General features: G+C 41.0%; 1 protein-coding gene across 3 annotated transcripts in view; it reads right to left on the bottom strand.

Annotated features, from left to right (window-relative positions):
• Positions 1-4927: 4927 nt before the first annotated feature.
• Tnfsf13b (TNF superfamily member 13b) overlaps positions 4928-24079 on the bottom strand; it is a 33807-nt gene continuing 14655 nt past the window's right edge. For all 3 annotated transcript variants that reach the window (XM_076872529.2, XM_076872531.2, XM_077110694.1), the window contains 3 exons: positions 8625-8737; positions 8393-8543; positions 4928-5405 (listed from right to left, as the gene is read on the bottom strand). In XM_076872529.2, the coding sequence (XP_076728644.2) occupies positions 5293-5405; positions 8393-8543; positions 8625-8737 (377 nt within the window). In that variant the 3' untranslated portion in view covers positions 4928-5292. The remainder of the gene's footprint in view (positions 5406-8392; positions 8544-8624; positions 8738-24079) is intronic.

Raw genomic sequence — 24079 nt, 5'->3', positions numbered from 1 at the left:
TTACAAACGTGTCAACCTATGAACTCGGAGGTCAAGAATCCCTGCCTTCTCCAGACCTGTGACGCTCCTGTCTTTTCAATGCCATCGTCCCATCTCAGATGATAACTAGTAACAGGCTGAATCTTCAGTTGTACCTGCTAATAACCAGAGAGCAGGGTCAGGCCTGATGTGATAGGACACTGACAAGACGGCCTCAGGGACCATGTCCAAGCCTGTCACCACCCCAGGTCATAATCGGCCCCTATGGAGAAGAATGTTTGGCGGGCTGTAAGACTTCCAATACCATGGACACACACATGCCTGCACACACACATACAAGCCGACGTAGAGACATGGGTAAAATCTCATAAGACATTTTGCTGCTATAAATACAACTCTAGAGATAATGGTATAACCATTATACCATGAAGAGTGTCTGCTAAATAGTTTAAAATGGATCTGGGTCTATGCATTCATTTGTGAAAGCAAACCATGGGAGCTCTTGTAGATGAAAGAAATGAGACAAAAAACTTCACCAACTGCTCTGCCATATACCAGGCACTTCAGTCTCTGTATTGTTATCGTGTATTTTTAGTCCTCTGAAATGGCAAATAGGCCACTGGCTATTCAGAATCACAACAGCACAACAATCACAACAGCACAACAAACAGGCCTTCACCAGGAAGCCACCCCTTCAGTCCTCTACTGGCTCCTGTCTTTGTGACTAGTTTTAAATACAATGTGTGATTGAGGCAAGACCTGGCAAAAACAAGATAAGAATTAAAATTAGATAAACAAAGCAAATTCCTAAAACATTTCACATGCATGAAATTTGGTGTGCAGGGGGGAAATGATCTATTCTGAACACATTCCAGATCATTCTGCACTGAGACAGTGAAATAGATGGGGGTGGGCAACCACACCAAGGGTTCACCGGTAAATAGCTCCTATTCTTATTGTAACTTTTAGAAAAGTAGTCATAAATACAATATCACCTCGTTTTTTAAATAACAGACAATCCACTGGGATATGGTGATGGAGAAGGTAAGAAAGTCAAGACGATCCCACTCCACCTCTGCTTCTTCCTCATCTGGGAGCAGATCAGCAGGGTCTCCTCAGTGACCAGAGCTGCTGGCTGTCCCTCTCCAGGCCCTCACACCTGGCCTTGACCATAGGAGAAGAACCCAAAGGAAGAAACTGCTCGGAGGGCCCGGGACTCTCTTCTTTCTTTCTTTTTTAAGATATTTTTTAGCTGTCAATGGATTTTTATTGTACTTAATGCAGAGAATCGAACCCAGAGCCTCACACATGCTAGGCAAGCACTCTACCACTGAGCCACAGCCCCGCCCTTGGGACCCTCTGCCTACCATGATTAATGTGTGACAGATTATCTAATTTATAAAGGCTTACAAAATTAACTTATAGGAGTGAATGTGTCTGTGGTAACCGGGAATAAATGCTGTTTTCCAATCCACTGTAGGCACTAGCACAAGGAGAGCCGAGTGAGGTCCCAGACAAAGAGGAGCGTGTTTGCCTGATCGAAGCAAGTGGCAGTCATGAGCCAAGTCAAGTGCTGCTTACCACAGCCTGGCTGTTGGATGTTCTGCAAACGGTTTACCACTGGGGCGGCATCTCCCGAAGCTGAGCATCTATTTTATGCAGCAAAAATTCCACTTTCAGATCCACATCCAGAAGACACAAGTGCATGGCTTCCTCAAAATATTTTAAGAAAACGTTCACAGAAATATTACTCAGATCAGCCACAACTGGAAATACTCCAAAGACCCTTCCATAGTGAAAGAGAAATGCACTGTGAGTTATCCTGGAGTGACAGTCTGTGGAGCTGTGAGCTGGAAAGAACAGCTACATGCAGCATCATGGCAAACGTCACAGTTAGAATGACGAGTAAGTGCCCGTGGACTCAGACGAGAACATCCCGTACCAACAGTTAGGATTTGTAAGCCGCCCCCTAAAGCCCAAGGGTCGCAGGCTTTGTCCCCAGCTCATGGCACTACTGGGAGGTGGTAGAACCTCTAGGAGGCAGGGCCTGGGAAAGAGGTGAGGTCCTGGGGCATTCTCTTGAAGGGGACATGGGGACCCAGCCTCTTCCTGACTGTCTTTGCCTCCTGGGGGCCATGAGGAGGCCAGTTTCCCTGCTGTGTGCTCCTAGCGGGATGCCCTGCCTTCCCACAGGCTCAAGGCCTGAAACCATGAGCCAAAGCAAACCTTTTCTCCTTAGAAGTCGTTCATCTCTGTTCCAGTAATGGAAAGCTCACCAGCACCCAGTGCGCCCTGCAGAGCTGGAGAGGGGAGACCGCGCCTGGCTAGCAGTCAGCAGGGCGGTAGTCACTGAGGACAGAGGAGCAGAAAGACAGGGTGTGGCAACGGCTGTGTTTAGAGCTGCACAGCATTCCCAGGATATGACCACTTTGTAAAGATGCACCCTTGTGTCTGTGCCTTTAATTCAATTGAGAATTCAAACAGATCTGTGCATTCTTCTATCAACGATAGAAACGTCCATAACGCACCACAGGGCAAGGACCTCTTCCCACAGTGACTCAGAGCATTTCTCCAAGTGCCATTGAGAGCTGCAAATTATTCCCTTGGGATGTTCTGCTAATTCACATAGTTCCCACACAAAGGAAGCTTCAAACAGGTGTTTGTTCTCACTGCTCTTGACTTAGGATTTAAGGCAAAAGGATATCTAGGTGGGGCCCATATACTTAAAAATGTTTTGTTATTAGGAAAACCTAGAATGAAATCATTTTTTTCCCCCTTAACTGAGTTAAGGAAGAAAGAAGGCAACTCGGCCAACTACGGCTGCAAGAGATTCCCACATGCACTGTTCACCTACTCTGGATCCCATTTCCTGTTTTTTGTTTGGGTACCAGGAATTGAACTGGGGGCACTCGACCACTGAGCCACACCCCCAGCTTTATTTTGTATTTTATTTAGAGATAGGGTCTGAGTTGCTTAGTGGCTTGCCATTGCTCAGGCTGGCTTTGAACTTGGGATCCTCCTGTGTTACCTCCCAAGCTGCTGGGATTACAGCTGTGTGCCACCACACCCAGTCTATTTCCTGGTTTTTAAATAAACTTTTACGTAACCACAGTGTTTTCCTCATAATACATACAAGGAAAACGGGATTCATATTTCAATAATGGTTTAAACTGAAAGGAAAACAAGTTAAAACTATTTTACATGGCCACATTCTGCATCCACTGACAAAATGTTAATCTTTTAAAGCTATAGATGCACATGTTGTAGACTGCAATAGTGTACAGTGTGAGCCTGTGACATGACTCCATGTTACCTCTTTAAACACCTGTTGCTCCAGGAGACAGGATAGTAAGTGGGTATAGAGGTGAGCAGACCTCTGCACATGTGGAACGTATTAGGGGTTCCAGACACTGTCACCCACTGGCACATGTCACTTTGCAATACTTCAGTGGTTCACCTGATTGTCAAGTGACAGCTACAGGAAACCAGACATGTTTCAGACAAATGCAGTTGGACAAGGAGACAGAGGTTCTGAGTCGTATTATTGGGCCATCAGTTAGCAGCCAGCAGGGGAGGGGACCAACCACTCCCGCAGCGTCAAAGCCCTCCTCCTCCTATGACTACTTCTTCCTTTTTTTTTTAAAGAAAATTTTTTTAATACTTATTTTTCAGTGGACACAACATCTTTTTTTTTTTTTTTTAATGTGGTGCTGAGGATCGAACCAGGGCTGCACGCAAGCCAGGCGAGCGCACTACTGCTTGAGCCACCTCCCCAGCCCTCACTTCTTTAAAAAAAAAACAAAACAAAACAAAATGAATTGCTAAATATATTTTATTTGAATCAACAAGGAAAAACTTAAGAACCAGAGATTTAAACAAAGTTTGGTTTTAGACACAAAATTTTAAATCACTTTCTTAGTTTTGAAAAGTCTTTAAAAACTTTCTACATGGAAAGTTGATGTAGACTGGGGCATTTTTTTCCCAAATACTATTTAAACAAACTACTTAGTGGAGTTTACTCTTAATGAGATAAGATGACAAAATACAAAGGAAGCAGCTGTTACAAAAATGTTAAGTACTAGGCATTGTCAAGTATGATTCCTGATAAAATTAGAATCACGATCATGTCTTCTGAGATGTTGGAGCTTTGCAAGAGTACATGCTCCTGACTCCAGGGTGCTAAGGCCTTCAGGGACACCTCCGCTTCCATAAAGCAAGTCCAGGTGTGTGTGAAAGGCTGGGTACGTGGACTACAATAGCAGCAGTTTGAAACAGAAAAACCAGAAATAAAGGGAAATTATATTACTTTATCATAAATGTCTTCATTCATTTCTCTTGGAGACTTTACTTTATATAAGTGCAACTAGTTATTTTTAATTAGTGCTTTATATGCATAAGGTGAAATTGCCCTATATCTAAATGTTTGAAGTGAAATTAATTATAAAAAATACATACATGCATATACAATGGAGAAAATTCTTTTCCTCCTGTGAAATTTCTGGGTAATAGATAATATTAGAGGTGAAAATTGCAAAGTTGAACCAAGCAAAAACTTAAGTGGTACATTTACCTCTTTTCAGTCCAATTGTTTAATATTTAAAATTGAACTTTTTACAATTGTTTGTTATTTTAACTGGAACCTAAAATCAAAACCACTAAACTTTCAATTATTTTTCTTGTACTTAATGCAAAACTTCTAGAGTTTTTTTTTAAACTTTCTATGACATTAACTTAAAGAGGGGCCTTTTTAAAAAAAAAAAAAAAAAAAAAAAAAAAAACAACAAAAAAAAAACTTATATGTGGTGCTGAGGATCGAACCCAGGGCCTTGCATGTGCGAGGCAAGAGCTCTACCGCTGAGCCATAACCCCAGGCCCAAGAGGGGCGTTTTTAACAAGAAAAAATGAAACCCGAGACTGTCCATAGATGTCTCCATGTCCTACAGATGTGGGCACAAGTTCCAGGGGACATGGTGGAAGATCACTTTTGGAGAAGTCACTACTGCTCTGTGAACCATGTCCTTCCTCTGAGAGAAGAAGCTGTGGTACATTGTTCAAGATAGAATTATACTGAAAAGTCTTTCTAATTCTATCTTTCTGAATACGGGCTCTATTTCTTGTAATTCACATGACACTCTTTGGCTGTGGTTGTCTGTTAAATTTCCTGTTTTGGGCCACTTTCAGCAAACCAAAATAAACAGCTCACAGAAAAGGCTATGGTAACTACTTTTCCCCTTTGGCATTTCCAGTTAAGTGATTTCCCCTTAGATGTGCAGAGGAAGAGGGGCAAAGAGCCACAGACACAGCATAAGTGGGTCACAGAAGTTTCAATGCCCCAAAAAAGGTGCCATCTCCGTCCCGTGAAATCTTTGCATCTTCTCGTGGTATTGCAAGTTGAAGTTCATCTCCTTCCTCCAGCTTCGCAATGCCTGGGGAAGAGTGATTTACAGGAATTTAAAATGGTTGTTTTGTGATAAAGGAAGAAAACAACTTAGAGCAAAATGTTTCAGGAAAAATTATTAAAATAAGGAATCACACTTCAGGGTGCACCAAGAGACCAGCTGCAACACTATTGGCCTTAAAAGTAAAATAAAATAAAGAAATATGCAGGAGGAGGTACAACAGATACAAATAGGCTTCTCATCTGTTTATAAAATGAAGACTCAGAAAAGGACCCAAAAATCAAATTTCAGAAACAAGTTAAATAAGTTATGTAGCATATCCCTTGATAGAATATTACATAGAGAAGGGTTTTGCTTAATTTTATTGAAAAAGGAAACCTTTTCTAATACTAAATAAAAATGCAAAAATAAAAATAAAAATACACAGAGGATGATCTTAATTATACTTTTAAATGTGCATATAGAAGTATAAATATTAAGAACTTTAAAAAAAAAAAAGCTATTGCTTAGTAAAGCACATTGGTTGGCACAGATTTCCTCTAGAGTTCCTGCTATGGTGTTAGGTGTCATTTTGGATCACTTTTTAAATTTTTTTTTTTTTTTTTTAGGGTTGATGGACCTTTATTTTATTCACTTATTTATATGTGGTGCTGAGAATTGAAGCCAGTACCTCACACACATGAGGCAAGTGCTCTACCACTGAGCCACTCTTTAGGGGAGAAGCCTTCCTTGTATTAGGTTTCCTTAAATAACCGTTTGCCTTATAATCAAAAGAAACAAAGAAATTAGCTCCTTAAAAATGACCAAGGTATCTGTGTGTCTAATTTACAATGATGTATCCAGTGAATTAAGAATACAAAGTATAATTCAAGAACTACAGTAAATATACAGGGTAATTGTTGGCTATCATGAACAAAAAAATATGGAGAACAGGGGCAAGGAGTTGAAGAACAAATACACCAAATAACTAGGCCCTAAATGGTCAAGACCTACACGTAACAAGTTAGAAAGTGGTGCCTTGTATCGTTAGCACACAGTGAAACTGACTCACATACACACCTCTACTCAACCTAAGGCTCAAAGCACCAGATCTCCTGGGTCCACACAGCCAGCGTTTGTCTATAGAATCTATTCTATGTGCTAGTCACCCTTCCAAGCAGGTAGGAGCAGTGATGGAGGATGGCAGCTTCCTGTCCCCAAGGTCTTGTTTTTATGGTAAGGGGCCAAGACAGAAACAGTGTCTGTTTTAGACATTGTTTAGGGTAGTGAATATACTTTCTAGAATCATTAAAGCATTTGAAAATTGACTATATTAAATAGTTAAATAAATCTTGATCTCTTTTCTGTTTTTCTCACTTATTAAATACACTTTTGCTTATCGTATAAAGGTAATAGCTCACAGAGCACTAATTAATAATAACTCAAGATTAAGAGTATATAAGTTTTATTTAAAGCTCTGACACTGTTTGGGACTATTTCTACTCTTCCAACTGTAACAGTTGGCTGTAAGTTTTTGTATAATAATTATATTCAATTTACTAATAGTGAGTAAGATTCAGCTTTAGGTACATTAGTGGTCCTTAGTAATTTGTTGGGCTTCTTAAGCTGTCCCTTTCAGTTTTTTCAGGTAACTATGGAAGTAGTTCATGCAATCATACACTATCATGCAGTTTTTAATGACTTTAAACAAATTCAATCTAAGACATTAAAATTCCAAGTCTTAAGATTGTTAGAGAATTGTTCTCCTATGTAACACTGAGTTATTAGTACTAAGAAATATCTTTAAAATCAAGGCAATTATTGTTTTAACAGGCACCCAGGCAATCTGGCAGCATACTCTCCAAGGAAATGAATGTGAGATGAGCAGATGATTAGAAAATTTTAAAGAGTTGTGAAACTCCAAGTACTAATGCATATAAATAAGACAGGAGTGGCCTTGACATTTATAAAGATTTTGCAATATCAAAATGCTAGTCAGCACTGGGCACAAAGAAAGTTGCCTGTATGAAAACTAGGGAATTCCAATTTCACAGACTTCCTCCTGCCCCCACTGTAGCTATTCACGTCCAGAATGATGCCACCTTCCTCACTATGCACCATTGTCCTATGTCCTGTGTCACTATGCATCCGATTCTAACTGATTGACTGGGTGTTTGTTTGGAACTGCCTTTAGAATAGTTCAAGTATTTCCCAATCCTGTGGCCACACTGTGTGCCCTTCCCAGGCACTGTCTGAGGCTGAAGACGTTCCTCGGGGCTCTGAACCGATGTGTCAAAATGTCCAAGGTGAGCATGTTTTTAAAAAACCAGCCTTGAAGAACATGAAATCAACCTCCCCAAATAAAACAGCCCTCCCAGGCTGTTACCAAGCCTGCTTCCCTGTGCCTCTGCTCTCTCCTGAGTTCAAAAGCAGGGTCACTCCTACACTCACATCCCAAAGTCACCTGCCAGGTGTCCCTTGACACCAGAGGCCACCTGTATGAAAGGAGAGATGGTGTGCACCCTGTCCTTTGTGCACTCATGCCCACCTAAGGCAATTCTTCCCAGAAGTTGGAAGTTCTGCTGGCTCCCACTGTGGACCAGACTAGCTGGTTTACTCCAAGTTCTGGAACTTTGCAGCTGTGCAACCTGGGAGAAGTTATGTTACCTCTCTGTGCCTCAGCTTCCTCCTCCCTTAAGTGGAAGACTCAGTGAGCTCCAGGGAGAGTACCTGGCAGATGGAGATCTGTGTTAGGTATTAGGGTAGTTGTTGTATTGTTGGAATTGCTGTCAATGTAGAGCTCTATGGAGTTGCTCTGCTTTCTAAATGTATATAAAAAATGTTCAACTATTAGTAGTGATTCCAACCATCTCAGCAGACGAGCTCATCCTTCGAGATAATAAAACACAATGTACTGAGGAACGTCTGCCTGTTTATATTTGCGGCCCGTCCTTTCTTTCCTGCCCTGGGCAGCTAGATTTTCAGCCCGGTCTGTCTGCATTCCACAACAAGCGGGTCTGAGAGCGGTCACTTACCAGCTGAATAACAGGAGTTGTTGGGTAGTGTTTCTGGCATATTCTGAATACATCGGAACAAAGTCACCAGACTCAACTCGTCCCCAAAGACGTGGACTTTTTTCCTCTGTATAAGGTGTCCCATGGCAAAGGTGCTATCGGTGTACAAAACCTGAGAACAAACCAAAAAACACTGCCAGACGAGTGCACGGATCAGGAGGCATCGGACTATAAACGGAGGCTGTGAACCTACCTGGCCATATATAAAGAAGTACCCGGTTTCTTTCACCACTATTTTATTCTCTTTTTCTTCCAGGGCTCTTCCTCTCTTAAAGCTGAGAAGCCATGGGACAAATGTGTAAGCTCCTATAAGGAAGAGAAGTATTCATAAGAAAGGAACCTGAGAAAAGTAGTTCCCCCCGCCCCGGCTTTTTTTTTTTTTTTTTTAATAAGTAGTTGTTTACCTGAATCTGAAACTTAACCTGAATTTCATCTACTTAAAAAAAAAAAAAATCATAAAAGAGGAAAAGAAGACGAATCACCGCACCCATTGGATTCTCTGGATTCTCTGATCTCTTATGCACTGACCCGGGCATCTGAGAGCCAGCGCCTTGGGCATGTCTGGGCTTCCTGTCATTGTGTCATGATACAGGCTGGTCTGGAGGGAAGCCTGCAGGGAAGGCTGGTCACAAGTCCTAACAGCACACTGGTAGAGACTGTCCTCTGAGCCTCAGGGAGTGAGTCATGTGGAGAGCTTAGCAGAAGCCACGAGAGGAAACCAGCCCGCTGTGCCCTGGCAGCAGAGCAGAGCCAAGCAGAGGGGAAGGTCACTGGGCTGCCACAGGCCTCCCAGGAAGGGAAGGAGCTCCAGTGACCTGAGCATCAAGTGCAGGTACTGCGTGTTCACTGCCCCGGGGGCATGTGAGGAGTGACCAGAGACAAACACTTGCTCAAGATCTGATGAAGGGGCCGGCAGGAAATGCAGCCACGGAGCAAGCAGGCAAGGGTCCAGAGTCGCTGAGCCAGAACAAGTCTGGGCATCAGACACCCACACCCAGTGACCAGCAGACGCTCCTCCCTGTGCTCCAGCTGATTCCCGGTTCCTCACAGCTCCATTATGCAAATACTGGTGTTAGGGGGACCTTACAACGTCTGCATACTGGGAGATCTGGTGAGGTGTCCATAAAATGCTGGCAACACAAGGAAACGGAAGGCTACAGAGATGGCAGTACAGGACAGCAAGATGAAGTGTGGAGGTTGGAAGCCGTGTTTACAGTGTTCCTGGATAACTGGCAAAGCTGAGCCTCGTGCGTCTCCAAACTCCACCTTGGTCATAGCAAAGGGAGGGTGAGATGAACGGCAGAATATGCCAGAAACTCAAGCAAAAAACAGCTTTTCCTGGATTTGAGGCCGAAGAGTTTCCACCCAGGGATCCTCAAAAGGGCTCAGAGTGACATGCAGCTGACAATTTGTAGAGTTCCCTCCCCCGAGCCTCTCATAGCTTTATTGAGGTAAAACTAAAGCACAATAAAATGCATATATCTGAAGTATGAAATTTGATCATTTTTGACATGTATATAACCAATACTATCAAAACAAAAAGTATTTCCACTACTTTTTTTAAAATTTGAAATCATGCAGACTTGTTTCCTGCATGATTTATTACAGTAGAAACCAATCACCTTAAGATATAGAACCCCACCCCCATCTGTCAACTACTTAAAAATTAAACGGCACACAACACATAAATATCTCAGGTCAAGGAAGACTCATTATAATGTGCCTTGGTGTGGGTCTACTAGGAGTCCTATAAGCCTCTTGTATTTGATTTTTTTTTTTCATTTCATTCTTCAAGTGTGGGATATTTCCTGATATTATTTCATTGAAAAGATTGTATATTTGGTTTGTATCTCCACATTCTCATCTATCCCGATAAATCTTAAATTTGATCTTTTCATGTGATCCCATCTTTCTGTTCTGTTCATGGTTTCTTAACATCTTCTCTCCATGGTCAACTCTATTTTCAAGATTATATACTTTGTCCTCATTGCCTGAGACTGTCTTCCAGGTGGTCTGGTCTGTTGGTGATGTTTTCTATTGAATTTTTAACTTAGTTTATTGTTTCCTCAATTTCAAGGATTTTTTTTTCAGAATCTCTTTATTGAACTGATCTTTTGTTATAATTGTATTTGCTCTCTTACATAATCCTTTACTTCACAGTCTAACTATGTACATTCTAAACTCTTCCTGACGTTTCTTCCACTTTGGCGCTGATGGATTCTGTAATTGGAGAATCTTGGTTTGCTTGGGGCAACTTGTTCCCTTGCTTTCTCATGTTGTGTGTCTACCCATCTAACAGTATGGATCTGAGGCAGGCGAGTTTCTACCCTGTGGACTTAGTCTTTTGAAGGCTTCTAGTACTCAATGTTGAGGGGGAGACAACAACCTAATCCAACAATTCACAGCATAAACAAAATATCTCCTACTATGATGTCTACAATGTTAATTATCACAACAGAGGATCAGTTATTGCCTATAATAAAAACAGCAAGTTGCAAAAAGGTTTATAATCTCAAATGGTAGACAGGGAGAGAACAGAAGTGATAACAGGATGTGATGATTATGAGGGAGGAGGAAGGAAGAAGCAGTAAAAGATTAAGAGTGAAAGAACAATAGAGATTGGCAGAGGAAAGGAATCAAGGAAAATGGGTAGGAAGAAAAATTATATGCAGTAAAAATCAAGATCAAATTAAAAATGAAAGAACACAAAACAAAATTAAAACATACTAATAAATAGTCTGGTTCACAAAAAACTAATCCATGAAAAATAACTGGCTTCAATAATGCTATACATGAGGAAAAACTCAAATATGAGTATGTATAAATGTCTATTGTTTTGTGTAAGTTTGTGGAGAGAAGACTCAAAACGTGCTCTTCGCATTTTTCAGGAAGGTGACATGTTACCACTGTAGTTACCATGCTGTAGACAGACCTCTGGAACCTCTTTGTCCTGTGAAATGGAAACTTTGCCCTCTATGACCCAGTTCTCCCCAATCTCCAGCCCCTGCCTCAGTAGCCACTATCCTACTGTGCAAGTTCAATGACTTTGAGTCCCATATACAAAAGAGACCATGTGGCGTTTGTCTTTCTGGGTCTGGCTGACTGCAGTTACACAGTCTTCCAGGTTCATTGTGTTGTGACAGATGACAGAACTCCCTTCTTTGCAATAGCTGCAGAGCATGCAGTTGTGTGTGGCACTCATCTTCATCCATCCATCTCCTGATGCACACTTAGGGGGGTCACATTCTGGCTACTGTGAATAATGCTGGGATCGGTGCAGAAGTGCAGAAGTGCTGATTCCACTCCTTTAGATAGATACACAATAGTGGGACTGCTAGGCCATACGGTTCTATTTTTATTTTTAAAAGGATCTCCACACTGTTTTCCATAATGGCTGTACGAATTTATATTCTCAATCCAAATAAGATTCTTGATGGAAGAATACAAAGAAAATATGTGGTTCTTATTTTACATTTCTAAGAAGTCAAAAAGCCGAAGATGCTGAAACAAAACCGACTGCGCTGTGATCTCAAGTAAAAACAAGCAACGGCTCCTTTGGGCATCTCTTCAAGTTCACATTTCACAGCTGTGGAGGGTGGTGCCAAGAAGACCAGGGCAGCAGGGGGCAGGAAGGCTGGAGCGCGGCTGGCTGTGCAGAGATGTGCTGCTGGTCTTCTTCGTGTGCTCACTCCCAGGAGCCACCTCCACCACTGTCACTGCGGGAGCCATAGAAGGGCGTAGGCAGCCAGGGCCAGATGGCAGTGAGGAGGTCAGGGCAGGGCCGGAACAAAGGAGCAGGAGAGGCTCTTCTGATGAGGTCAGCTTCCTGCTCGATGAAAGTGTCGTGGACACAGCGGGGACCCAAAAAGACTGACACTTCCTACTGGAGCCCCTCAGCAGGGGACCCAGTAGAGAAACAGATGGACAGAGGGGTGCGTGGACAGGGAGGAGACAAGGAGAGGAGGAAATTCCAGGGATCATAAAGAACAGGCACAAACTACCCACCAGAATCCCAGCTCAGGGGCCCCTTCTCAGAAGTGTGTCTGTCACTTTTGAGATAAACCTGCTGCTTGCTTGCTGTCCCTGTGTCCTGTTCCTCAGTTCTTGCTGAGCAGAGACAACAAACCCAGTGTACTTTCACAGTAACTTCATGTCCTCAGAGGGGAACATGATGTGGGGCGCATCTGGTTGCTCTTCCCAAACAAGGGCTCTGGAGAACCTTCGCCTCACCTGAAAACCCCCAGTGCCACACTGGAAGACAGCCGAAGAGTAACAAAGGCAACGTCCTCTCCACCTGTCTGGACCCCATGTACTTTGAGTGAAATGAGAGCAGTACATAGTATTCAGCTTTGTTTAAATGAGATGATTTGCCTGAGGCCCTTCAAATGTTAAGTGCTGAAAATCATAAGGAAGAATGCGTGGGATGCCTGGTGTGACAGCAAACACCAGGATGACAGGCTGTCTCCACCGTCTGGTAATAGGACTTGATGCTCTGACCAAGGACCGCTTTTTTCCCCTCACAGCACCTACCTTAGATCCTAACTCCCCTGGGCTCAAAGGACTGTTCACGTTTGGTTCCCTACTAATTCTTCAAGCTTAAAATGACGACCAGCCTACAGAAGACGTGCAGCAAATACTTACTAAACATGAACTAATTCAACTTTAAACGTAGAATACTAAATGACGACGTACTATGGCAACTAGACAAGCATTCTACTGTTCTTCTAGAAGGATTTTTGCTACTAGTTCCTGAAATCTGGAAAATGAAATGCCAGCCATCATAAAGCCAGGATGTCCTCATGAGAGCCCTTGTTACATTCTGGCTAGGGATATCATCTACTGAAATTCCTTTTGCAATGATTTAAATTTACTTCTTACCAGATATTTCTTTTGTCACTACATCATCTCTTTCTGGCAATATTCTTACTAAAAAGATGCAGCCCCTCTTTACTTGTTCTTATTTACTGTCTTAGTCCTTTTCCAGTCTACACCCTCAGCCACCCATGAACACAGGTGTGTGCATAAGCACACCCCCACACACGCTGTGCACGTAAACACAGAGATCATAATCTGTAAGATCAAAGAGTTAGTTGGCTGCAGTCCCAATCCTTGCCAGTGAGACAGCCTCACACAGTGTGCACTCTATGAATATGTGCCAGTGAATGAATTTCAGATCCTTTAAGAAAACAAACTAAACAATAAGTTAAACGCTAACTATAAGCATAAATATTATAACTGTTTATACATGTTTAAACACATCTAGATTTTTAACAAGAAAGTTGGACTATAGATCAATGCAAAGAAGAAAACATGCATTAAAACCCTCCCTGTAGAGTGCTTTTCTAAACCAATATGCCTCACTCCTTACAGCAGATGCTTAAGAATTTGGGGGGCTGGGGCTGTAGCAGAGTGGTAAAGCACTTGTCTCGCATGTATGAGGCACTGGGTTCAATCCTCAGCACCAAATACAAATAAAGATATTGTGCATCCATCTACAACTAAAAAAAATTATATTATAATCGAATATTTACATATATCTTATATTGGAAGTAAACTCCAAGAGCATTAATATTTATTATTACTAATCAATAGGTAAAATGCTGGTGTACCTTCATATATAAGGTATGAAATTTTCAGTTTTAAATCTTCAATGCATTTAAGTGTTTTCAAGCATTTTTACAATTAATATTTAATTTTACATGTTAATGTATATAAGAGTGACAAAGTAATATGTGAACACAATTTTCATGTATTTGTGAAAATGTCTGCCCTTCAAGAACACACCTTTCCTCCTCTAATACCATCAAAGAGTAGTAGATAAATTTTAGGATGCAAAATCTTATAGAAAACCTGTTCTTCACTAATGGTTGTTTTTATTCTATTTTCTGAAAGTTAAACTCCCAATATCGCACTTTTGGTATTGGCTCCCTGGGACCACAAAGGGCACCCAGTGTTTAACTGTCCACTGGTTTACTTCTCTTGATTTTTTTTTTCCATTTTATTACTTAAAACTGAAGGAAATAATAATTGTAAGATGGAAAACATAACACTTTTCAAAAGGTGGATGAAGTAAATCAATTCAAGAAGCAGGGTTTTGTTATGTAAAACAAACGTGGTTTGGTATGGTAACTTAGTCCTTGCAGCCAAGTCGTCCTATGCTGGTTCTGTGCACGTGGAGTGCTAGGAACGTAACAGAAAACAAAGCCAGGCGTGGTCACGTGGGCTGACCTGCCTAAGAGGCAGTGAGGCTACTGAGGGACTGTGAGGGGGAGAGAAGTGGGCACTTGTATATTCTAGAAATATCTGCTCTGTGGCTACCATGTAAGAAAAGGTGCACGTGATTCACACCAGGAGACAGATGTGAGCGGAGAGGAGGAGGCTAATTGAAAACGCATTTAGGAGACAGAGTTGACAGCTTTGGGTCACTGTGATTACAAGAGGCGGTGGAAAATAACACCGGGACTCTGAAGTGGACGAAGGCACACATGGTCCTGGAGAGTGGGCACTGGGGGCTGAAGAGAAGTGGGCAGAGTTCTGGAACTTGGACAGAGGCACCAGGATCTTCAAGATGCTCAGTAACAGAGGCTACGTAGGCTTGGGGCTCAGGACAGTGATGTGGACTAGGGACACACCTGTGGGCACCAGCACACAGCGTCAAATGACCTCAAGGAAGACTAGGGAATTCCAGGGGAACAAGGGGAATGGAGAGAGAACGGGACTCCTGGGAGGTCTGCAGGTCACCAATGTTCAGGAAGTACATCTAAAGCTAAAAAGAAGCGCCAAGCCTGCAGAAAAGGGGTAGAGAAACCTTCAGGGAATGAGATTCCTATGGAGAAGAGTCGCTGGCTATCAACCTCTACGGAGACACTAAAGACAGAGCTCATGAAACCTCCACGAAAAAATGAAGTCAAGATACTTCCACCACCAACGTGGGTGAAAAAGGTCTCCTTTTTCCCCTCCTGAGAGCAAAATGGGAGAAGCAGAGAGGCACATTCTCTCAGGTAACCCTAAGGGTGGGGAAAGCAACGGAGGCCACTCTGAGGCTGGGTGAAGGAAAGCCAGGAAGTGTGTACCTCGCCCAGGCCTGAGACAGCCCCAGGAGCCACGGAGGGCTCTCACACCTCAGAATCGCCCGCCCCACAACCCAGGAAGTCTCAGTGCTACCTAGAGGGACCTTGGGGAAGTCTAGGAGGGAACAAGACACTCCTTCAAACCAAGGTTAGGGAAAGTGAACTTGTACAAAGCAAAATGGGATGGAAATGTGTTTAGAATTTGAGAAGAAATAGAAAACTGAAAGACTCAAAAGGAGTAAAGGACTCCCGTGGTGCACAGGATGGAAGCTTGGAAACGAGGACTGGCACCGACTTTACAGTCTACAGGTGGCGGTATGCCAGGGAGGGTTGGAGTGCGGCTTCATTAATTTCCTATGGCTGCTACAACAAACTGCCCCAAACTGAGCGGCTTCAGACAACGCGGTTTTCAGAATTCTCATCCTGCAGGCTGTGTTCCCCATGAGGCTCCTGGGGAGAATCTATTTCCTGACCGTGTCCAGGTTCTAGAGCTGGCCCGTGCCCCTTGACCCTCGGCCCGTCCACCTTGACAACCTGCTTCCCAGCCACACTGCCTCCTCTGAGCCCAGCACTCCTGACCTGCTCTTACGGGGGCCTTTGTCCTTGGCCTGCACCTACCTGGCCATTGTGACAACCCCGGGAGCTAGAGCCGAGTCCCGTCTGTGAGCTCCTCTTTGCCATCCCAGCACTCGGGGACTAGGAGGCATTATTCTACGTATAGTCAACACTCTGAGCATCAAAAAAAGTGTGGAATTTTAAAGTTAATAAAATCTTCAGTATATTCAGGTGAGAAAGTCAAAGTCGCATAACAAGAAGAAAAACGATCCTTGCCTCACTTTTCTCATTGTGCCTAATAGCACCAAGAGACAATGGTGAAATTCCTAGGAAATACTCAAGTGAAGAGAGGGGAACAGAATTCTTTCTAGCCACCGACCCTTCAAGTATAATGACTGTAAAGAAATAGCTGTGATAATGCAAATGCTGGCTATGCACTGCCCCCAGGTGCTTTCAGTAAACCAGCACAGAAGAAAATTCAAGCAAACAATGCAAGGAGAGGGACAGCACCAGGATTTGCCAGGACAGCTGAACCCTGTCATCCAAGAGGCAAGACAAGAACACATGGGAAAGTGCGTCTGTGGAAAAGAGGAAAATGGCTTTACAACGTCCCAGTGTAGAAATCATATCAGTAACAAATATTGGCAAATAGAGGGCAAGATATACTAATGGTAAGTTCATCATCTGCCTCACTTACAGCAGCTGGGGCTCAACAAATATAATGTAAAGTGACAGATCAAGTCATGGAAATATAAATATTTTAAAAGTACATAAACACTGACAAATATCATAGTACTATCCAAAAAATCTTAAAAATGGTAGTAGACAAAAGGACAGAAGAAATAGAGAAGAACATGAATAATATTTTAGACCAGAGAAAAGAATCAATAGATATTTTCCAAAAATATAATTGTAGATGTCATACTAACGTGGGAAAATGGCAGAGTAGAAACTTCAAAGAATCAGTCCACTGAATCAACAACTAAACTGTTAAGAAAGGATGTACTCAACTTTGGGGGGTGTGCAATCTAATAAGAAACCTACACCAAACAAGGCAGACCTTAGTGCAGAAAGACGAGCAGTTTAGTGCAAAATTTCAGCAACTTGTGGTACTTTTTCTTGCCCACTTTCCATACCCAACTCTCCAGTTTGGCAGCATGCATGGAGATGGAGACCTGAATTCTGGGGGCAGTTTGCTTGTGTCTCTGACACAAGCATTTGCTTACAAAATATTACGACCATGCATTCAGAGCTGCCTGGGGCCTCCGTTCATGTAGAAACAGCTTCCCAGGCTGACATCAACCAAAAGCACTTTCAGAAATACCCAAGCCCCGCCAGCTGAAGCTTGGGACAGAAGACAGGTAAGCAACAGACTTATCGACAATACTATGAAAGAGGAGGCTAGGGAGAAAGACTTTGGAAAATACAGGCTTTGAAAGGACACTGCACAATCTCAGAGAATTTGGAGTGCAATTGAGCATGACAGGACCAGAGGCATCCTCAAAAATGGGCTCAGAGGACACCAGTCTTTCCTCTCAGGCTTATTTTTGGGCTCTGTGCCAGCAGGAGGTGAAGACCAAGGCAGAACTGCAGGCAACCTGACTAAGATTGTTGAAAGATCCGGGCAAAGACCCCAGCACAGAGTCAATCTGCAAATAAGAAACCTATTTAAACTTTATTTTTGGTTTCTATTGTTTTAAGAATCTTCATCAGGGTTGGTATAAAGAGAAAATCTCTATCAGACTGATTCAAATCTAAGGGCCGGCTTCCACGGCCACACAGGACAAGGAATAGTCTTTGTGTAAAATATTTTTAAAAAGTTAATAAACAAATGAACGACTTCAGCTCACAACAATAAACAACAGAAAACTCTGCAGATGTCAGGGGTGATGGTGTCTGAGTTCCAGAACTACCATGTTTGATGTTGAAGCGGATCGATTTTCAACAAGAGTTTAAAGCATATAAAGAAAGGAAAATTATGGAGCAATCACAGGATGAAAAATTGACAAACAATCCTTAAGAATGCCCACACATCAAACTCACAAGCTGAAGTCTTCAAATCTCTGAAACGGCTAAGGAAAACCATGGATAAACAACTTCAGAAAATGAGGATAATGATTTACAAATAACTGGATGATTTTGATTGAAAGGTCAAAAGTATTGAAAGGAGCCAAATAGAAATTTTGGAGGCTAATGTAAAACTACTGAAATAAAAGCCACCACTGAAGGGGTTAAACCAGACTTGAGCAGGCAATGCAAAATCAGAATTTAAGTTATCCAAGAGGAAGAAAGAAAAAGTAATGAAAACTCATGATTATATGAGTCCAGGATGTAGAATTAATTTTAAATTGTTTTCCTATATACCAGTCATGAACAAGTGGATGTGAAATAAAAAAAATGCAATTAACATTAGCACTCCAAAATGAAATCCTTGTGTGTAATATAAATGTATAAAACCAATATAAGTAAATCTACAAAACTGAAATGAGTCAAAGAGAAGCTAAATGCACAAATATTCTATGGTCATAGATAAGAGGACTCAGTATTGTCAAGATGTTGGTTCTTCCCAACATAATATATAAATTCAATCCCAATCAAAATTCTAGCTAAGCATTTTATGGGTATCAAGAGAGTCTAAAGAATAGGTGGAGATGCAAAACACCCCAAAAAGCCAATGCACTATTGAAGAGCAGAGATGGAGAACTAATACTACCTGACTTTAGGACTTACTGAAAAGCTGCAGTTATCAAGAGAGTATGGTGTTAGAGAACAAACAGATCAGAACCCAATATGAGCCCCAAAATAAACTCTCACAAATTCAACTGATTTTTTTTTTTTTGACAAAGGACAAGGTAGTACAATGGAAGAAAAATAAGCCTTTTTAAAAAGACTCCTGAACAACCGGACATTCATATGCAAAAAAAAAAAAAAAAAAAAAAATTAACCCAAACTTCGTATCTCATAAAAACTAACTCAAGATGGATCACAGACCAAAGTGTAAAACACAAAGCTACACAACTCTGAGAAGGTCTCATAAGAAAATATAGATGGTCTTGGGATTGGTGATGACTTTTTAGTTATGATACTAAAAATGCACACCAAAAAATAATAAACTGAAATTTATTAGTACTAAAATTTCGTGGTCTGCAAAAGAAAATGAAAATCATGTTTCACATAATTGGAGAAAATATTTCCAAAAAGATGTATCTGAGAGAGAACTCTTACCCAAGAAAATATGAAGAATTCTTAAAATTCAACCATAAGAAAGCAACTGGTAAGTCATGGGGATGAGTGGAGGAACTTTGGTTTGGGCAAAGGAGAGGGGAGGGCAGGGAGGGGACATGGGGGTAGGAAAGATGGTAAAATGAGATGAATATCATTATCTAGGTACATGTATGCTTGCATGAATGGTGTGACCCTACTTTTTGTACAACCAGAGAAGTGAAAAATTGTGCTCCATTTGAATAAAATGAATTGAAGAGCATGTTGCTGTCATGTACAACTGATTATTTGCTTTCTAAAATTTATTCTAATCTGATTTAGAAATGGGTCAAGCCCTTAGCAGACCCCTCACAAAAAAGATATACAGATGGCAAATAATGGTATAAAGAGGTACTCCATATGTCTTCAGAGAAATGAATATTTAAAACAATAATGAGATAGCATTATACACCTCTTAGAATGGCAAGAAACCAGAAATTGACACCAAAATCCAGCAAGGGAGTTGGCCAACAGGAGCTCTTCTTTGTTGCTTTTGGTAAAGAAAAATGGTGGATCTGTTATGCAAGTGTTTCTTACAAAATTGAAAGTATTTTTATCATAATCTAGCAAAAACACTTCCTGGTACTTAAAGAAGTTAAACTTTTGTTCATATAAAAATTTGCACTTCAATGTTCATAACAGCTTCAAAACTCATAATTACCAAACTTGGTACCACCCAAGATGTTCTTCAGTAGGTAAATGGATGAACTGTTGACCATCTAGACAATGAAATATTATCCAGCACCAAAAAAGAAATGAGTTTTCAGGCCATGAAAAGACATGGAGGAAAGTCAAATGCATATCACAAAGATAACAAGTGACTTCAAAAATGTTTATACCTTCCTCTCCATTTTTCTTTGAACCAAATTGGCTCTAACAATAAAGTCTGAAAAGAATGAAGAAAAATCAACACATCATTCTAAGATACCATTAAGCAGACTAACATATGCATTATGGTAGTTACAGAGGGGAAAAAAATATAGAGAAAAAATGGCTAAACTATTCCCAAATTTGAACAAAATCATAAATCTGCATTTGCTAGAAGCAGGATAAACATACACTCTAAGCAGGATAAACACAAAGGTATCCACACTAAGACTCATTATAATCATGCTATTGAAAGACAAAGAAGGGACAAAGGAGGGTATCTTGAAAGATACCAAAGAGAAGCAATCTTTCAAGCACAAGCTATGTTGAATTGACAGCTAAAGTCTCATAAAAAAACATGGAGACCAAAGGCAGCGAGAAAATGTAGTCACAGTGCTTCTGGAGCAACTGTCAGCCTAGTATTCTAGATCTGCAAAATATCCTTCAAATGTAAAGGATAAAAATGCTCCTTAATACATAAAAAGCATGGTAGCTCATCAGCAGTAGACCTACCCTAAAACAAATGTCAAACAGACGACTTCAGATTGAAATAAAAGGATGCTAGTTAGAAATCTGAAGATACATGAAGAAACAAGAACATAGATAAAGGTACTGTATGGATAAATATAAAAACCATTGTTGTGGTGGTTTTAGTTTGTAACTTCTCATTTTGTTATGTGGTTTAAAAGACAAATACATAGAACAATAATTATTATGTTAACACATAATATATAAGCATGGATTTTTGTGACAACGGTGACATAAAGAGAAGTTGTAACAAATTCAAACAAGGTTGTTATAAATTTAGGATGCTTATTAAAATTGCCCAGAGTAAGAACTAAGTAAGAAATGCAGGGAAGGTAATTAGGAAGAATACAAATGGCATAGATGTAAATGTCTATTAAACACTAAAAGTAATGAAGGAACTGAAAAGCAAAACATAAATATGAAACATCAGAATGACAAAATGATTCTTTCCTCATTAGTAATCACTTTAAATGGGTTAAATTTTCAATTAAAATGGATTGGTGAGATAGATTAAAGAAATTTGATCCATTACAAATGGATTACATGGGATTCACTTTAGATTCCAAAACACAAATAGGTCAAAAAATTAAACAATGGAAATTGTGCATTTTGCAAATAGTAGCCAATTATTTGTGGGGTAGCTATACTGATATCAAACAAGATACAAAGTAAGCCAAAAATTGTCATAAGAGACAAAGGTGCTGAAATAGCTATTTTACTCAATTGCCCATAGGATCACTATTCACAATAGTCAGAATAGCCATCAATGGATGGATGGACAAATTATGGTTCACCTATAATGGAACATCATTCATCCATTATTCATCAAGAGGAACAAAGTACAAATATGGACTACAACATGGACAAACCTGCAAACATCATTCTAAGCAAAAGAAGCCGATGCTAAAAGCCACCCATGCCATGATCACGATTATGTGGATAATCAGAGAGAGAGCTGAGTGTGGCTCCAGAGGGTGGAGAGGTGGAGAAATGGCACCCACGGCTGACAGATGCAGGGTTTTCTCCTGGACTGATGAAATGAGCAGGAGAGAGCTGGTCGCAAAACAGAGTGTGCTAAACGCTAATGAGTAGGCACCTTGGTTTTATATTATGTGTGTCTGGCTTCAGTAGACAGATATAGTTATAAATACTAGGGATCCACACTCAGAGGATCCACACTCAAAGATGGCAAATAGTCGACATAGTAGGCAACCGGTTCAAACCACAAAATAGAAATTCTCAAGGTGTAAAACCGCACAATTTATCAGCACTTGATGAATAAAATCAAACCAAATTTCTCAAATTAGTAAATGTGAATATGATTATATCACCCAGAAGATGAGCCTCATTTTAAGATGAGATCAAAAAGTAAACCCCAGCTGTGTTCTGTGAACATGGGCACACAGGAAACAAATTACTTCAAGATAGTTAAAAATAAAATTTTTGGAGAAAGTCATACTTGGGAAATATAAATGAAAAATAAAATATTTCAGACAGGGCCTCCTCCAGCTACCAGCGCACACCTGACAGAGCCCAGATCTGCCTCCCGACACCTGCATTGACCTGGGCCCAGGGTAGGCCCGGAACCATCCTACCACAGGCAGAAATTTGCTGGAGCTCAGGGTTCCAGAGCAGGACCACCTCCTCCAACCAGCAGAAAAAACACCAGAGCTCAGGCCCGGCCCAGATCCACCTCTGCCCATCTTCTCAGAACCTAGGTCCAGGTCAGGCCCAAGTCCATCACCATCCCCCAACCTGGGAGCCCAGGCCTAACCCACTTCCATCTTGGGACACTGCAGACATCGCCATAGTCTACCCATACAGCAGCCTCTACCTTTCAACAACAGACGGGGCAGAGAAGCAGCTGCATCTTGGAGCAGGCATCCCAAAGCCAGTGTGAGGCCCACCCTGTCAGCCCCATCTCGGAATGACCTTGCATCCATCTTGGGGCACCACACTGTTATCTCGAGTTACCTCCCCTCTTGCCACCACCACTTTTAGTTGCTGTAGCATCCATCATGGAAAACCTGCAGGGTCTGGAAGCCCAGCATCAAGGTGAGGTACAGATAATAATTCTACCCTATAATCTTATAGTATCTCAGATCCACACTGCTAGAAAGGAAGACACATAGACGACAGGAAAAATAAGGAGGAAAGTGCCCCAAATAAACCAGGATACGAAGATAACCGATCCCACGGATGGACAGTGAAGGTGAAGAAATGTCAGGAGTTCAGAAGGTTCATAATAAAAATGATCTGTGAAATAAAGAATGACCTAAATGATCAAATACAGGCAAAAATTGATCACTCCAACAAGGTAATAAGAGAACAAATACAGGTAGCAAAGATTACTTCAAGAAAGAGAGAGACTCTGGAAAAAAATCAGAAATCCTTGAAATGAAGCATATAATAAACCAAATAAAAAAAACTCAATAGAAAGTATCACCAACAGACTAGATCACTTGGGAGACAGAACATCAGACAATGAAGACAAGCATACAATCTGGAAAACAAAGATGATCACACAGTGAAGATAGTAAGAAACTATGAGCAGAACATCCAAGAATCATGGGACAGCATCAAAATACCAAATTTAAGAAGAGTTATTGTGATAGAGGAAGGCACAGTTTCAAACCAATGGAATGCACAATCTCTTCAATGAGATAATATCAGAAAATTTCCCAAGCATGAAGAACAAATTGGAAAACCAAATACAAGAAGCTTATAGGACACCAAATGTACAAAATTACAACAGATCTACACTAAGGCACATTATAATGAAAATTCCTAGCATATAGAATTATAGAATCTTAAAGGCTACAAGAGAGGAATAATATCAAATATAGGGGGAGACCAATGTGTATCTCTGCAGATTTTTCAACCCAGACCCTCAAAGCCAGGAGATCATGGAATAACATATACCAAGCTCTGAAAGAAAATGGATGCCAAGCAAGAATCTTATATCCAGCAAAAATTAAGCTTTAGATTTGATGAAATAACAACCTTTCGTGATAAACAAAAGTTAAAAGAATTTACAACTAGAAAGCTTGCACTACAGATCATCCTCAGCAAAATATTCCATGAAGAAGAAATGAAAAAGACAAGGAAGAAAATCGGCAGAGGGGGAGGTATTACACTAAAGGAAAAACTAATCAATGGAGAAACCGAGTCAAGTTAAATACAAAAAAAAAATACAAAAATGGCTGGGAATACAAATCATGTCTGAATAATAACCCTTAATGTTAATGGAGTAAACTCGCCAATTAAAAGACATAGACTGGCATATTGGATTTAAAAAAAATCCAATCATATGCTGCCTCCAAGAGACTCATGTCAGAGGAACAGATATCCACAGAATGATGGTAAA

The sequence above is a fragment of the Callospermophilus lateralis genome, chromosome 12, assembly GCF_048772815.1.
Source record: "Callospermophilus lateralis isolate mCalLat2 chromosome 12, mCalLat2.hap1, whole genome shotgun sequence".
In the NCBI taxonomy this organism is placed as follows: Eukaryota; Metazoa; Chordata; class Mammalia; order Rodentia; family Sciuridae; genus Callospermophilus; species Callospermophilus lateralis.
The sequence above is the reverse complement of the archived record's forward strand: the minus strand, read 5'-3'. Positions and strand labels throughout refer to the sequence as shown.